This window comes from Rhyacophila brunnea, unplaced genomic scaffold, assembly GCF_057557595.1.
Source record: "Rhyacophila brunnea isolate RB1 unplaced genomic scaffold, BYU_Rbru_1.0 scaffold_6, whole genome shotgun sequence".
Lineage (NCBI taxonomy): Eukaryota > Metazoa > Arthropoda > Insecta > Trichoptera > Rhyacophilidae > Rhyacophila > Rhyacophila brunnea.
The window spans coordinates 37,271,119-37,289,379 of NW_028233276.1; the positions used below are offsets into that span (position 1 = coordinate 37,271,119).

At 33.2% G+C, this 18,261-nt stretch overlaps 2 protein-coding genes across 2 annotated transcripts; both read left to right on the forward strand.

Annotated features, from left to right (window-relative positions):
- Positions 1-555: 555 nt before the first annotated feature.
- mRpS10 (mitochondrial ribosomal protein S10) lies at positions 556-2,894 on the forward strand. Its single transcript, XM_085956554.1, has 3 exons — positions 556-687; positions 775-1,031; positions 2,561-2,894. Exons 1-3 carry the CDS (start codon positions 673-675, stop codon positions 2,826-2,828), a joined length of 540 nt encoding a protein of 179 aa, XP_085812680.1. The 5' UTR covers positions 556-672; the 3' UTR covers positions 2,829-2,894.
- Positions 2,895-7,164: 4,270 nt separating this feature from the next.
- Positions 7,165-15,694, forward strand: LOC147065648 (uncharacterized). The gene is made up of 6 exons (XM_085956618.1): positions 7,165-7,309; positions 7,494-7,544; positions 9,118-9,258; positions 10,305-10,481; positions 11,258-11,816; positions 12,786-15,694. Exons 2-6 carry the CDS (start codon positions 7,494-7,496, stop codon positions 13,577-13,579), a joined length of 1,722 nt encoding a protein of 573 aa, XP_085812744.1. The 5' UTR covers positions 7,165-7,309; the 3' UTR covers positions 13,580-15,694.
- Positions 15,695-18,261: the final 2,567 nt, after the last annotated feature.

Below are 18,261 nucleotides of genomic sequence, written 5' to 3' on the forward strand. Positions count from 1 at the left end.
AATGGAGCGCCGGCTTAATAGAAGGAGACTTTTGAAGAAAAAGAAATTTGGCGAGCCAAAAAAATATAGTTTTGGAGGTAAAAAAAAATACTCGAAATGAAACAGATTTTCTCAAATTCCTCGTTAATTTTTTGTGACAAACAAAATAACCTATACATTTTCAACCGAAAACAATGCGTACCTATGTACCTATCATGTTTTTTTTACCGAAATCTATAATAATTATGTCTTGGACGGCGTACAAGTACCAGTGATGCCAACCGTACTATAATTATAGTACAATACTATAATTTTAATTCCGCAAAAAATGGAAAATACTATAAGTTTACGGCAAATATACCAAAATACTATAATTTTAAAGGATTCTAGACGAAAAATGTTCCTGTACTATATCTTTTTCAGAAATACTATAATTTTTTTGCCATTGTACTATAATCAGCATAGAAAAAGATGGCAACACTGACAAGTACTATAAATCCGGCGATAAAAAGATGGCAGCACTGAAACTGATTGATTTGACGTTTGATCTATTTCTATTTTCTATCATCTATGATTGTCTATGGCGTGGAGTTATTGATATCGGTTGAATGATTGTTTAATGATATTGCAAACCAACCAGGGTTATATTAAAACAAAATAAAACACATTCGTGTTTCAAATTATATCATAAAAATGAACATCATCTGGGTAATGGCTTCTTGGCACTACCTAAATATGTGAAGTGTTTCCTATCGCAAATAGTATAACCTCAAATTCTATTTTCATATTTTTCAGAATCCAATTCGGCTTAGCTGTAACTTGTTAAGAACATCTATACTCACCAATAGCAGTAGAAAATGTGTTGCCTTATCCACCGCAGTTGACACGGTTGAGACCCTACCATCAGAGACCCAACAACTACAACCCGAGCCTGACAAACTGTTCAAGAGAGTAGAATTAGAACTGAAAGGAAATGATCCAGCTGTACTCAAAAGTTATTCATGGTTTTCTGCGACTGCTGCTGGACATTTGGGGGTTGACGTTGCAAAGAAGTAAATATACTTGTTCACCCAAATTTTTTCATAACTTAAAGGAATATTGTCTCGAGTCAACAATCTAAAACTTTCTTCTCAAACTTATTATTATAATCACACTAAATTCGGTACCATTTACAATTACAAATTACATTTACAATACAATTACCCGAAATTCTGCTGATGTCACTCTATCTATGTCTATAGTATTAGGCAGTATTCAAGTTGTCATGTGTAAGCCATTTATTAATTTGTTACATCCCCGTGTCATAAGAAAAGTGCTAGGGCTACATATTATATAATGCAGTAACTGGTTCTATGTAATGTATCCACTCAATCTCACATTGTGATCCACTAATGCAAACTTATAATGTCTTGGTTCGAATCCCGGCTCTTGCAAATTCACATGTTGTATTTCAATGTGTATTTGGACCCAGAGTATGGCCTTAATAGGATGAGCAAGTGGCTAACATCCATTTCTCGTAAAAGCAAATATATTAATACAACCTCCGCTCTGTGGGGGTGCATTTATGATCTTCTTAGGTTCGAACATGGTGATGTACTGTAATGTAAATTAACATAGAACATTTTTGATAACACAGTAATTTTTAATCTAAACCACTTTCTTGGCACATAATACCATTGTCGGATTGATCAGAATAAAGCGGCTCTCGTAGTCCAGTCCCTAAGGCACATCAGGGTGCTCCGGGTTCAATTCCTGGTGAGATCAGAGTACTTTGACATGATTTTCTCAATGCCTGGGTTATTATATGATTGTTTCACTTCAATTACTGCAATACTCTGTTTTACTAAACTACTGTCATTTCACTGATTATTTACTATACATACCAATCAACACAGAGTGAGTGATGTTTTCTTTTTTATAAAGACTGCTGTGTATGGTCTTAAAACAGCAGCGACTGGTCCTGGTTGAGGGGTATGAACTTTTTAAAACCCATCTGCTACGCTCTTTGCCCGCGACAGTGGTGTATTGCAATTTTATTTTCATTATTTACTACATATATCGTCGCCGTTGATGTCAAGGGAGCCAGTCCACAAAATCATATTGCTGAGAAACAGGCATTCAAAGATTTATTTTTTTATTGAACTTTTTTGTTTTTAAAGATATAACGGTGAAACTTTAAACACAGAATATACTTTGTAGTGTTATCTTTTTATTATTTTGTACAAATAATTAAAAAAAAATAGTATCTTAGAAGTTATCTGTGTTATATCTCTTGACCACTGAATATTGAAATGTACAAAAAATGTAGTCAAAAGAGTTTTGTGGCTTAAATCCATTGACCACTGCATCTTTGACGATTTAAAAATGCTTTTGTGTACTTTACTCATTTTCGCCAAATTTGTGGTTTGGCTCCTTTGACATCTACGGCGACGATATTTGAAAAAAGAATAGTGAATATGGGGTGAAGGTGGAATGAAATTGGGATACTAGAAATATTTTTTTCTACTTTCAATTGATAAAAAAGAATTAACTAAATGATAGTAATATGTAACAACGGTTAAAATTAATATTTCAATTTCAGCTGGGCCCTTCGAAAATCTAATAAAGAACTTCACACACTTTTGAAGTCTGTCCACATTTACAAAAAGCATCGGGTACAATACCATGTCAGGACATATTATCGTTTCATTCATTTGCACAAGCTTACTGGATCCACTTGTGACACCCTGTTGGAATACTTGGAGAGAAATTTGCCAGAGGGTGTGGCAATGAAAGTGACAAAAGTTGAAATTCGGAAAGTACCCGATTATATACTAGATGTCCCTAAACATCAACAGATTGCTGAATAAGCCTCGATAAAAATTCTAGTGTTTATGTAGATATATTTTGTACAAATAAAATTACAAGTTACTTAACAGCATCGCCAATACTTATTACATATTCCCTTATCGCACGTCGTCTCTTCACTCACAGTGTGATGGGAGGTTGCTTAGTCCGCTCTCTTATCTCCTCGTTACTCCTAAAGTTATGTACATCCAGTTTTCACTCTAAACATCTATCCTCGAACCTCAATATACAGTTGATTAAAGCTTTCATAAGGTGCCATGACTCACTCACCGTCAGAATGCAAACGTCGATTAGGCGGCATTTAGTTTTAACTGAGTACAGTCGTTATATATATATCATCATCATCAGCCGGGGTCAATCCACTGCTGGATAAAGGCGTCCCCGAGCTTCTTCCAACTCTCTCGGTCCTGTGTCGTTCGCTGCCATGTATTTCCGCCGAACTTTACCAGTTCGTCAATCCAGTGGCTTTTAGGGTGACCCTGTGGCCGTTTCGTGCCCCTTGGGTACCACTGGATGACGGCATTTGTCCAGCGGCTTTCCTTTCGGCGAGCAATGTGCCCCGCCCCGCCCATCTCCATTTCAGCTGTTTGGCAACGTCTATTACATCGCGTACTCCTGTCTGCTTCCTAACCCATTCGTTTCTCTTACGGTCCTTTCGCTTGATGCCCAACATACACCTCTCCATGCCTCGCTGTGCGACTCTTAGCTTTTGGACATCTCTCGTGTTGAGGGTCCACGTCTTGCCATACGTGAGCACGGGTAGCACACATTGGTCAAACACCCTACGCTTAAGACACAATAGTAGGTCACTCTTGAAGATACTATTCAGACGTCCGAAAGCACTCCATCCCAGCTTTGTTCTTCGAGCAATTTCATCGTGCATACTTCCGTCTATGGACACCTGCTGTCCGAGATATACGTAGCTGCTGACTTGCTCGAGTTGGGTGCCATTAATACAGATAATCGCAGGGTCCGAAAAACATTTCCTCATCACTTTTGTCTTTGAGACGTTTATCTTTAAGCTGACCGTTTGACTGACGTCCACGAGTTCTTGCATTCTACCTTGGAGGTCTTTCGGGTCTTGTAAAAGTATAACACTATCATCTGCAAAGCGCAGGTGACTGAGGTGCTCCCCATTAATTGGAACACCTTTTTCCTCCCAATCAAGTTTCCTAAATAAGTCCTCAAGAGTAGCGGTGAATAGTTTAGGTGAAACGGTATCGCCTTGCCGGACACCTTTGTTAATGGGGAATTTACACGACCGTTTGTGGAGTTTCACGCATGCTGTGGCATCACTGTATATACTGTTCAATATGTTTATGTAGCGTCTGGAAATTCCTTGATTGCTAAGGGCGTCTATAATAGAAGATTCTTTTATTGAATCAAATGCCTTTTCATAATCAATGAAACCAAGGTATAGTGGCAACGTAATGTTGAAATAAAATTTTCTGTTAATGTCTAAATGCATTGCAGTTATCATTGTCACCTACTACAAATTTCGTTCTAGAGAATGTGATCATGGGCTCTTGTGGTGTCAATATTGCAAAAACTGTACTGTAAAATAAACAAAAGCGGAGGGGGGTTGATAGCAGTGTTAAACAGTTAACTTGAAAGAGCTTTTAAAATTACCACATTATTTTTATAACAAAAATATACTGGACATTTTGATAATATGACAAAACTATTTACGTACTTTATCAATATATTCAAAACTTTTTAGAAAATAGAAATTTCCAGCTTCTTCAGTAACGATTAGTTAACAGATAAAATTGGAAGACAGCTGAAAGTTACTATAATTCACCCAACTGTATTGTATTGTTCTGTGCAGGATCACCCATGATGGCAATGAGCTCATTTTAAATGTGTTTTTGAGATAGGTAGTGGATCTGAAAATCTATGAACCATATTGAAGATGTTATACCGTAATCAAATTCTACTACGTTATATATTTTAAATGTTTTACAATTAAGGGGGGACATGCTCAGCGTAGGTCAAAATGGAGCTTTTTTTCTATTTTCAAAGCATGATCCTGGACATACCTTAAACGTTGTAGATAATCTATTTACATAATTTTAAAGCCTTATTATCCTTTATATTTATTTTAAACATTTGATGACTGCATAAAGTATTTTTATTACATAAAATAGTATTCTTTTAAACCTCTCGCTTTAATGTTTGCATTTTATTATTCAAAAAATGGGCAAGATTAACACATTTGAAGATAATTCTAAAGATACTCATTATAAGCTATGTCTTTGACCATTCAAGTGTGATAAACACCCTACGAATAATGATTGCTTTATAATAATAATTATTGACCTAAGAATAAGGTAGTGTTTTTTTGAAATACCCCATTTCTTTTGGCATTCCCCAGTGGTTAAGCTACAACATACGGCCGTAGCCATAAATTGACAAACTATAATTGAAGTAGGGAGTAAAATGATGTTAAAGCGCGTGTTTGAACATGTACCGTTTAAAAAAAAAAAAAATTTGGTTAGGTAGAATTTAGGTTTGATGGAATTTTAATTGATTGAAGTTTTTTACTATTCCATTTGAGTAATTTTTTGCAACTCAAAATTTGCCTTTTTGCATCGTCAGGCACTACGCACTCACCAATAACAAATGCACACTGGTATGGAATTAATTCTAGTAAACCTATTAGGTCCATACTCTGACTCATACACAAATTATTGAAAAACAATATGTATACTTGCCAGACCAAGGATTCGAACCTGGGACACACTACGCTTAAGCCGCACGGCCACCCCGGGGTCTAACTAAGAAGTAAGTATAAAATCTTCTTTGGCCATAAAATCTAGTGTTTGGAAATACCATTGTAGTTAATAATATTCATATTTAGCAAGCCTATTAAAATATAAATACTCGCAAACAATGAAATGAGATAATATGCTGTTAGGAAAAGTCAGCTGGTCATTAAGGACAGGTATTAAATCAATTAGAAACAAAACATATGCAATCAAAATTAAAAACCAACTTTTCTCTTGTTAAGCCGCATTGACACGGTCCAAGTAGACTTGGATAGGAATAATTAGTATGAAGATGTCTCATCCAAGTGACAGCTTCATACTATTTATTCATATCCAAGTTAACTTGGATGAGTAGGACGCGGTCCAAGTAGCTTGGATAGGAATGATTAGTATGAAGATGTCTCATACGAGTGGACTTGGATAGGAATAAATAGTATGAAGCTGTCACTTGGATGGCACTCGATCCAAGTGTACTTGGATGGTACTTGGACCGTGTCAACGCGGCTTTAGGTAGGTATATCATTATTTTTGGTTTATATTATATATTTTCGATATCCGAAGCCGTCTAGGATGCGAGGTCTCGTAGTAGGCCGAAACAGAAATAGGAAAATAGTTAATAATATAAATAGCGTCTTTCTTTTTGTTTTTTTTTTCTTATATAATTTAATTGTTCAGTAATATTTTTAAAATTTGTAGTTAAAACATCTTAAGACTAGCTTCGCCTCCAGAGTGCCAACTCAGTTTTCCTGTTTTGTAATCAAGTCAATGTATTCATTATTGTTACCAGTAAAATGCATAATCACCACGAAAGAAAGCAAAGAAATGGAAGCTGAATAAAAGAATACACATTCAATTTTTAAAAAATCCTGTCATGTGCTAGCCACACACATTTTTTTTATTTCATCACACGAAAGTCGTCAATAATTAATAGATGTTTCTAAAGATAAATTTAAAAAAAATGTATGTCTTCGATGTAGTTTTCGAGATAATATTGCATTAGTGCGCGGCGACGTTTTTCGTGAGAGATGAGAGGGTATAGCTCCGCCAGTTTTATAATATATGATTTTATAATATCATATTATAAAATGTCTTTTTTCAAATGTATCTTATAAAACAATAATTTGCGCAGTGAGATAAGAAAATACAATATAAATAACTACCTACGATGATTGTTTATATCCACATTTTCACAAATTAAACTGGGAATTCATTTTCTATCACATCTAATCCCGCCATTATTTAAAAATACGGTGATCTTTTTTTATTGAAATGGCGCCAACCAGTGACTTATGTCATCTCTTTCGCTCTTGTTTGCGGACGTACAAAAAAAGTGAGAAAAATATAAGTATGTCCCAAGCATAAAGTAAACATGGCTTCCCACACATCGGGTTGTACGGCGGGACTTTCGTATACAAATATAATGATAAGAAAAAAATAGTAAAAGCAAGAAACGAGAGCTGTTTGGCCACGTTGTTTTATTTTAAAATCATTACAGTCAAATAGACAAGATGGCTTTCGGTAGCGAGACTCGGTTGACATTAATTAAATAGTTCGTCGATGTCATTGAATTTATTTTTAAGACAGAGCTCCAGGCTAGAAATAGGTGCACTTCGGGTTCTCCAGGCACTGATAAAAATAAATCAGCCTGGATTTTATTTATCTGTATCCAAACCGCTAAAACGAAATCGTTAAGAACAAGCCCGCAAATATTTACGGTACTAGTTTTATTAATATCGCCGCCATAAATCATCGTAACGAGATCGTGAATTTGTACATGTCGATTCGTTTGGTGATCGTGATTTACAATATTAATTATGACATTGTCATGAAACGAATAAAATAAACTCTAACGAATATGTTGAGTGTTTTTTAAGTGTTGATATATTTTTCGTGTTTCAGATGGATACTGAATCATCCCAACAATTTTGTTTAAGATGGCATAATCATCAGGTGACTAGTTTTTCATAAAAGTGTTACATTTTATTTTCAAAATAAGAACACACCAAACAGCTGATAGGTACTGACAATGAGTAGCTAATGAATTTGACAATACAAATTGAAATTGTCATTAAATATTAAACTCGTTATCGACTTCAAATTTAATATGACACATTTTTTTATCGAACACTACTTTTAATAATAATTACTATGGCTACTAAACTAATGCCAATTTAATATATTTTTATAATTTAATAGTTACGAAAAGTATAAAGTATGCGCGGGAAGTTCGCGTTAAGATGTAATATATTATTTCATAAAACGAATGAATCATTTTTACCTACCTATACCGAATCGTTAAATTTATCTCTATGATCATAGTAATACATAAATTATAATATTATATTATGATGAATACCGATAAATTAAAGCTAATAAGAAAAGAAAAGAGAAAATATTACAATAGATAATTACTTATTAATTAATTAATAATTACTTACCACCTACCAATGTACCGTTATTCAACCCCTTCGTTGGCTAATCCTCAAAAAACATTCATCTATTTTTGTAAATACTTACATAAATATTTACTGTATTTTTACAGCAAGTAAAAATCTATAATTAATCGAAAAAGTTTAACATTATAAGACCCCTTTTATGCGCGTGTTTTGTGCTTTTTTAAATTGAATTAATTTCGAGTTTTTGACAAAAAATTGCATGCTGTTCAAAAAGATTGGACTCCACAATCTCTTTAATGCTGTTTTATACTCTCTTTCATATTTTGTTTCTGTTTAATCTTTCGCGTACCCCCTGAGGTGCTCATGCCCGGTTGAATTCAACTATTTTGAAATTGCTCAGGGAGGTCTTTATCCAGTAGTGTGTTGATTATGGTTTATCGCTGTGTAGGTAAAAACACAGATGAAATTTAATTTTACAATGACATCCAATTATGTACTGTATGGTAGAAACCTCAGAGTAATGCTATAAAGAGAGTGGCTATTGTTCCTCAAAATGAAGACGTGTTTCTTGCGTATAACGCAAGGTAGAACCTCAATTTTATTATTCTTAACTTAACTATGAAACATTATACCATCATGTTGCTTCCCAGTACGGCTACCAAATTTAAACACAAGATTAACCATATTTTCTACTAAATTAACTAAAAATAATTATCACTTACTTTATATTTAACACAAAAATAATAAATTTCAGCAACACGTGCTCGCAGTTTTTAAATGAATGTAGTCACTCAAATCAATATTTACCGGCGACGTTTACAATTTTTTTTAATTCAGCCGTAGAAATTCTATCTTACTCTAACGCGTATTACAAAGATACGAGCGTGCCGAATGCTTTCTCACTCGCACTTATCGTTCATTTTTTGTTCAGGTCTTGGTCAGAAGACAATCTTCTTTTATAAAAGTGAAGCCGTTGTAACCATTGTATGTTGGATGGTGACTTTGATAGGGAAACCACAGAAAACTATATCTGGGAAAAGATACAACATCTTTGGTAGAAACCATTAACTTACTATAGATATAGGTAAATATATTAGTTATTAAAGTAATACTGTTTAAAAATTCAGAGCAGTGTTTTGGGAGGTTTGCCGGCACTTCTGGACTCTGGAAGGTTGACGGATGTGACACTTTGCGCGGGAGGACGATCCCTGAGGGCCCACCGCATTGTTCTTTCCACCTGCAGTCCATACTTCATGGATATCTTCAAGGTACATTCTTACATACTTCAAGGTACTATCTATTATGCTTGTGTCGTGTATAATAATTCATAAAACTAAAATCTCACTAACAAGGGATCACTCATAAAAATTTCCTGAGACGAGATATGATTTAGTCTTTTGATGTTACCTACATGTCTGTTGTATTATGTGGAAGAACCATTCCAAGGGTTAAAAACAACCTTTTTTTTTTATTTTATAAATTAGAATTCAATGAAAATGTTTGTTTTACCATTTCAAATTCAAATTTATTTATTTTTTACATACCGTGAACATTACAAATTCAACAAAGAAACAGTGTAAAGAAGAAATAAATACATGCAGTATCACAAAAACAGTATGAAAAGTAAAGTAAAAAGTACAAAATTATAAAAAAAAATTTAATATAAAAAATATTAATTATAAAGCACAGAAGCACACCGATGAGCTAAGTGGGCCCTATTTTAAGAATTTATAAAACAACGACCACCTATAATCATTCTCACGTAGACGGAATATATCAACATCTGAAGCGATTTGGTTGAACAGAGTTATTGCCCTCCCAATTGGCATCAAAAGTGGCAGGTTAGTTCTGCTCCTCGGGAGAACAAACAACTGATGCAGCCGATTTCTAAGATAGTTATCAGGAAAAAAATACGAGGCCAAATATTGATATCTTCTAGCATTTAAACTACAGTACGTAAGCATACCTAAGAGAAAGCCAGTTGGATGAAGCCATGGATAGTATCTATATAACCTCAAATAAAGGAGTCTCAAAAATTTATTCTGAACTCGCTCCACCATAAGGTCATATTTCAACTGATGTGCTGCCGAAACAATCGACCTACTCTCAAGCCGATATTTTCCAATAATTTTTATTAGGTGATGTTAAATTGGTTTATGATAGATAATGAATATATCAGTTATATTAATATTTCACATTTCTTATTATTAGTATTCTTTACTTATTGTTTAATTTGTATATTTGCTGTTCGATTATTGCTTTTGTGAGATTGATAATTTGTGATATAGCAGTTTTTGTCCGTCCTTCGTTCCAGGACTTGCCGTCAACTCAGCAGCCCGTTGTTGTGGTCCTGGGAGGAAGCTGGGCGGAGCTCTGCTGTCTGGTCGCTTTCATGTATGCGGGCGAGGTGACACTCCCTCGAGCACTGCTGCCCGGGTTGTTGAGACTCGCCAGGGCTTTGCGCATCACTGGCTTAACTGACCTCAATGGAGTAAGTCATCGGAATGTTGATCAGTACAATATTAGAAATTATACAACTACGACCAGGCCTGGATCTAACGTAGGGCTAATGGAGCTATTGCCCATGGCTCCAAAGAGTAAATTAACTGACAAGGGAAACTTTTCTAGATTATTAAAAATTAAAAATCATTAACACACACACCATAAGTCAACAACATTAATTTATGTTTACTTCCTCTAATATTAATAACTGTCTGAATTTATTAGTATTTTATTGAAATAATGCAATTTTTTTAACAAAAATTGAGAAAAATAATATATCTTTAAAATTAGTAAATCTGGTCCTGGCTGCAAGAATTATTATTTTGACCAGTATATATTGGGCGATTCCTATACACTGACATGATAGCATTACTGTACTAGAATTTACCTAAATAGTTGTGACTTCTGCAGTTCTGTTGACAAATAAAATTGAAAACTGTGTGACTTATTTAGGTAGTATTATGGTTTGGTTGAGGCAGGGTTTAATTGAATTTTAAATGCTAACCAGCACCATCTGCAAATTGTATTCTTAGTTCAATGAAAACAAATATGTATGATTGACAAAGTTTAGTGTGCACTATTTATGTTAAATCTTAACAGCCTACCTCCACCCCTCGCCACTGGTACCAGCCATGGTGAATAACATGTTCCTCATTAAGTTCTGCGATCTGTCACAAGAGGAAAACATAAGTAATTTGTTGAAATCCACATTATATGAATTGAATTACATTGAAAAAGTAAAATTTAATCATTTCATTTCCATAGAATATCCCTGAAGTGCCACTTCAACCGGAATACGATGATACTTTCAATGCAAAATTTGAATCCAGCTACTCGACACCCGATGCTGAAACGAAACTGAACCGACAAAACAGCGACAGCACCAGCGGTGCTGAAACTTTAACATCCCCATTCCAAAAGTCCTTCGAGAGCCATCTCGCCGCTAAGAAATATGGCTTCATACCCGCAACCCAAACGAGCGAATACAATACATCAGACAAGATGCAAGACGATACTTATCAAGGAATTGAAATGTTAAAGCATTTCTCGTCCAAGCATCAGATCGGTAAAGACAGAAATATTTCAGTAAAAGAAGAAATGTTCTTTGATGGAGATAAGAATGAGAGGGAGAATGAAATTCCTCTGCCGCACGGGAAGAAGGGTGGGAAAATAAATGAGAACAAGAGATACCTGAATCCGGTTCTGAACGAACTAGAACCAAAGAATAGGAAGATTGATAAAATTGTTGAAAACTTGAAGTGCAATCAACGGAAAACTCAAGAATCTAATGTCTCCCTCAGCAGGAGTAGTTCCCAATTATCTGGTAAGCTTCTATTTGTGTTTGGAATTATTTATGACAAAAGGTTCTTGTGTTTTATAATTAACAATATTTTATCAATTAATGAATAAAGTCCTTGCGAACTGTGCAGACGCTGAAATGGAATAATTGTTGTGTTTCTGATGTGTCTTACAATACATGTATTGTTATATATGGCAGCACACTACTCCGCCACAGGAATTTCGCTCAAATTTCTGTTGTAGCTTACTACGGTGCAACAGTAGTGTCGTTGTATTTTTGTTATTGTACTCAATGCTGTGCCAACGGTGGTTACTGCCAAGGTGCCAACCCAAAATATTGTGCCTTTTTTACTGTAACAAATTTATGAAAAATTGATCTTTTTAATTGGACCGCCAATTTCTTCCCTTTGATGTAATACCGAAATATTTATTACTCTATTATGTATGCTAGGATACTGGCAGAAGATTTGGTTTTGTAAAAGGATTTAATACATTTTTTCTAATATTATTACAAAAATCTGTTATCGGTTATTTAATTGCACCCTTAGTCTTGCCGTCAGGATGCAAGGCCATCCCTAACACCCTTGCTTAATGTGGGGTTAGTTCTGTGGCAACCCTACAACAGATGTAATCATAATATGAGTATTGACAAAATACACATGAAGAACACGTTTTAAAAGTTGTAAATAGCAACAAAGCAAATCCATGATTAGTATAACCAGTAATATTCAGAAGGAAAGAAATTATGGATAATTTCATTTCATAGTTCTAAATTAACCTTTTGATCTTGCTATATTCATATAGTGACACCTGACTTGAATTCACATGGTGTTTTTAGATCTACAGTGTGAATTGACAGAGGAACCAACTACAAATCACCTTAAAAAATGAACACACTGTAATTCCGTATTATACCCAGTCCAGGAGCGGACAGAATAATCTAACATATAAATAATAATCAAATGTTCCAATTTCTTTTAAAATATGATTTCAGATATTCAGCAGGGCTATTTGAACAGCCCATCGCCTTTGAATATGTCAGAGAGACGTCACTTAAACCAAAAGCTCTCTCCCGGGGAATCCATGTTGCCTGGCGGCAGGAAAGCGGCGGACATCTTCGCCAGCAACAACATTTTTATGGAGACCGACTCCGAGAGTATCTCCCGTGAAAGATCACCGGAAATTTTATCAAGCAACATTAAAACTGAAATTGAATCTAGCCCGGAAATAATTCCAGAATTAAAATACGTGCCACTGTCGCCCGGAATACAATCAGTCGGGATTCATTCACCCACGAACAATAAACTGTTCGCTACATGCTACGTTTGCCACAAACAACTGAGCAATCAGTACAACCTCAGGGTGCATCTGGAGACACATCAGAATGCCAGACATGCGTGCGTGGCTTGCAGCCACGTGTCGCGCAGCAGAGACGCTTTGAGGAAACACGTTTCATACAGACATCCACAGCTGAATACTTCACATGGTGTAGGAAGACCGTGCAAAGCAAATCAAAACACTCAAACTGCAACGAGCAGTCCAAACGTTCAGACTCCACCGAGCCCCTTCAACACTCCTAACATGTTCAATTTTCCAAACACAAGTGACTCAATCAACCTAAGTGTAAATTCTAACACGAGATTTCCTATAGGAAATAGTCCAGTTATTTCTGACATACAAAATCCGTTCGGTTCAAATGAATCGTTGATTTTACCGCAAGTCAGTGGCAGTGCTCCGAGATTGTCCAAAGATCCGAAGAAGAAAAACATTGGCGGTCAAAGTCTTTGATGCATGCAAACTTTAGAATTTTAAATTATTAGTGCATTGATAGATCGTAAAAAACCACTATCTCCTATTATTTATATTCGGAAGTAAAGACACAATTTGTGAGTGTAAAAAGAAGCACTAAGTGCATTACAATTAATAGACAATACGATATTTATTTATTGGAAAGCAAAATTATCAATTAATTTTGCAGCTCAATAACTTTAGGGTAGTATTTAAAAACAAGACACGCTTATAAAAAGACATACAAAGTACAACTCTTATTATTGTTGAATTTACACATTTAATTTAGTTTTTAAAATAGGGTAATGAAAATGATTAACTATATTATTTCATTAATTACAATACGGGCTTTTCCCTATTGAGTGAAAGATTATTTTACCTGTCTATGAATGTTTATAAACCTTTAAATGAATTTACTTTCACAGTGACACACATTATGCATAATGAATACATATTATTACTATACTCATATGATTAAATCATAATTATTATACAGTCCCCTTTTAGAAAATACCATACAATCTAAAAACCAAATTGATACTACATAATCAATAGCATCAGACAAGTAGTGTTCAATAAAACACTTACAATTTCATATTACGTGAAATAAATGCTGTATGGGAAGGTGATATTATTAAACCTTTGGCTATTAGAAATGAGACAAATATTCAATTATGAGTATTTCTCTTATAAATGACTATTTAATTTAAAAGAATCCTTTTATGTTTCGGGGTTTACTATAAAGACTTTTGGTTATTATAATATATACAATTGCACACACCAACCCATCATGTGTTTAGAACATCTCAAATGTTCAATGATCTGATTACACCAGTGGAGAAGGGTGGAGGTAGGCTGTTAAGATCCGCCATAAATAGTACACATTAAACTTTGTCAGTCATACGTATTTGTTTTCATTGAAATAAGACTACAATTTCGAGTGCTTAAAGTCAGACGTTATCTACAAAAAAGTGTTTTTGTTTTTTTTTGAGATAACGTTATTTTACATTTACGGCTAAATGATAGTCAAACAACGTTATGTCAATCTTTTCTAATTTCTTATTAAATCGTCAGTAAAGTTTAACGCTAATTACATAAGTTACCCTTGTTTTCATATTTTTTAAAAACTATCCCTATAAATTTTAACATCATCATAAGCAAGATAAATATACAATACACAATAAATTATAAAATATTAACATTAGCTTTTAAATAAACATTTCCCTTGTTAAGTTACAAGAATCTAAAATAACGATTTTTGGCTCTCCTGTAAAGTTGCACTTTTGTAGATAGTGTTGTTTGACACTAAGCCCTCGATTTACAGATGGTGGTGGTTAGTTTTTAAAATTCGATTAAGCCCTGAGAAACCAAGCCATAATAGATAATAGTCAAAAAATACTTGTCTATCTAGAAAATATTTAAAATTATGCAATTAATTAAATCATGCATAACTTTGGATATTTTATAGATCGAATAATATTTTGTATCTATTATAGTTTGGTTAGGCAGAGCTTAATAAATTTAAAAAAATTAACCAACAATATGTATAATAATATGTATTCTTAATCCAATGAAAACAAATAAAGAGTGAATGAAAAAGTGCACACAATTTTGTCGTATCGCCCAAAATATACCAAAATTATTATGGTTTGGTTGGCAGTGTTTAATTGATTTTTAAAAACTAATCAACACCATCTGTAAATAATTGTAGTCTAAGATCAATAAAAACAAATACCTATGACTAACAAAGTTTAATGTGCACTATTTATGGTGGATCTTAACAGCTTACCTTCACCCTTCGCTACTGGAATACACAATATCAACTAGATCTGCACAGCAAATTGAATGTTAAATAAAATTAATCTTATAAACTTTGTAAATATTACGGAAAGTAAAACAGGGTGAGACATCTAGTCATTTATTTACCAGCCTTAATTAGCTGACATTGTATTTTGTTATTCGTTATATATTGTTTATTTGGATTGTTAACTAGTTTTAGGAATGTTTTATTGTTTTTTCTGTGATATATATAAATGAAATAGCGGTGGTACAATTCATCACACTCTGTGCCTGATTATTTATGGATAAAAAGAATAAAAGCATCGTATACATTTTATTTTTATTTTATTTAATTAAAACACATATTCGCAGACTTTTCCACAACTCGTGTACATCACATTTTTACCATTCATTTTGTAAAAAGACACTTATAATCTTCTCTGGCATAATTTATAAATGTGTATAAAAATGTTTTATAAAAATTCGCAATGTCACATGGATTTTGCATTCACTAATGACTATAATACATTGTTCGGCAGATTTTTTTTATACAAAATGAAAAAAATCAGTAAACTATAAAAAATACTTGGAAGTGTACGAAATATAACCATTTTATGGCGTTTTAATTGACACTTTTAAGCCGTGTAAAAATGAGTAAGTATGAAAATATAAATAGAATATTTAAAATAAAGATTTGTTCTGAGTACAAGAAAATACACTTTATGTTTTATTTATATTCAAGAATATGTTTGATATAATATTGACACTGTGTGCTCAGAAAATATTTTTACATTTTTGATTATTAATGTTTGGAATATTCACTAATTAATTATCTTATGATAATCCGTATAAAAATGGGCAAACACATGGAAATAAAGTACATACCAATATCTTCAAATTAATGATAATAAGTAATTGAAGCATTGATTTGAATTTTTTTTTTTTAAATAAAAGAATGTTTGATATACTATCTACAATAGATAATTATCTTATTTTAGATATTTTTGGTGGGTGTTTTTAATAAATTATTCAAAAGTTTATTTATTTAGAATTAGTATGTAAATTATAGAAACCTTAAATTAAATAGTTTGAATAAAAAATATTAATGAAATACATACTATTATAGTTAGTTAACGAGAATTCAAACAAAATTTAACGTAAGTCTTGAAAGTAAGTATAATAATTCACTAATAGTAATTGCTCGATGGATTCTTTTCAAATATTAAATTCATTTATTACAAAACCTGTCGTATAAGATTTAAATTCAGAGGGTCCCGTTATCAAACGATGAAACCTAGTATGGACCGACATCCACCATCCGGCAATCAAATTATACAATTGGTTATAAAAATTTGCCACACTACAAATACACGTGCACAAAGATAGCAAACAAATTAAATTTAGTTTAGACAGTCTACATCGTCAACAACACGTGTGACTTCTTCATATCTCCACATTTAGCTGTTTGTGTACTGTGTATTTCCACATTTTCCATTTGTGGTGTAATACAAAAAAAAACATGAGCACTTTATACAAAATTTATTAGTGTTTATGGATGATGTATATCGGTCTGTAATAGATTTAATTGGTACCGAAAAATACTTCTTATTCGTGATTCTAATAATTTTTGTAGTCGTCTATGCAATTTCGGATTTAACTAATGATTATGAAACTCGAATATCGGAGACCTACCGTATAAAAATTATGCTATTATACTAATCATCATTAGTAAAAAAATTACGCATGTCATTAACTTCAAAAATATATAACAAGATGTTATTCAATAAACAAGCTTAAAAACGAGTGAAAATGCAAATAGATTTCAATACGTAATCAATCATAAACATATGGATTATAGCCACATTACCAAAGCTTCAACATTATATCAAAATAACTAAAGTAGTAAATTATTCACTCAAACTATTAAAAATATTATGAAGATAAATGTGTTAGAAGTAAAGCTAAAAAAACATCGAACAGATGGATTAGTTTTATTTATAATCCATCAAACGGTACCTATATGCATTGGAGCACGGGTTCTCAACCTTTTCCGAGTCGCGACTCCCTTTTATAATACTTAAGCAACCTGTGACCTTCAGCCACATTTGTGTAAAAAGACATTTTTAATAGGGCGAAGAAAACGCTTATGAAATAAAATTCTACATGAATTATCACATTTTCGCTCAATATATGTATCAGTGGCGTGCGGTGACGTTTCTTTGTAGGAATCTTGTTCAAAAAATATATTATAATATATCCACTATTTTTTGTTACATATTATTTATTACATATCTATATAGAGTTTTGTAACAAATTTAGTCCTGGTGGGCGGGGCAGGTGAAGTACTTTATAAATTAATACGGTGTGAGTCAACAGCAGCTATGGATCGCACGCTACTGATATCTATGTTTAGATGTGAATCCCGATTTCCGAGTCTCGAATTCAGACATCTGAGGGCATGGTGAATCTTGAAGACAATATGATGTTTTTGATGTGATGTATGAAAATAAAAATACTTAACTGTCTTGTGTCACATAAATACACATACAAAAACATAAAATTAATAAATGCAAATATATAGTTCTATTTAATGATGGTCTATATCTGATATCGAGACACCGATTAAAAATTAATTTTGATGTTGCATTTTGTATCATAATCAATATTTGGTCACCTCTAATAAAACATTGTGGGTGTCGCGACACATAGATTGAGAACTGGTGCGTTTGAGATAGAGAAGTCCAAATCAATGGAAGTACAAATTGTTACATAATCACTGTCAATAGACATTGTAAAGAGTATACAAAACCGTATTTTAAGTTTTTTTTTGTAAAAACATATCTAATATTAATACAATATACATCAACAACATAATACGTTATTGGATTCATTGAGGATAAAAA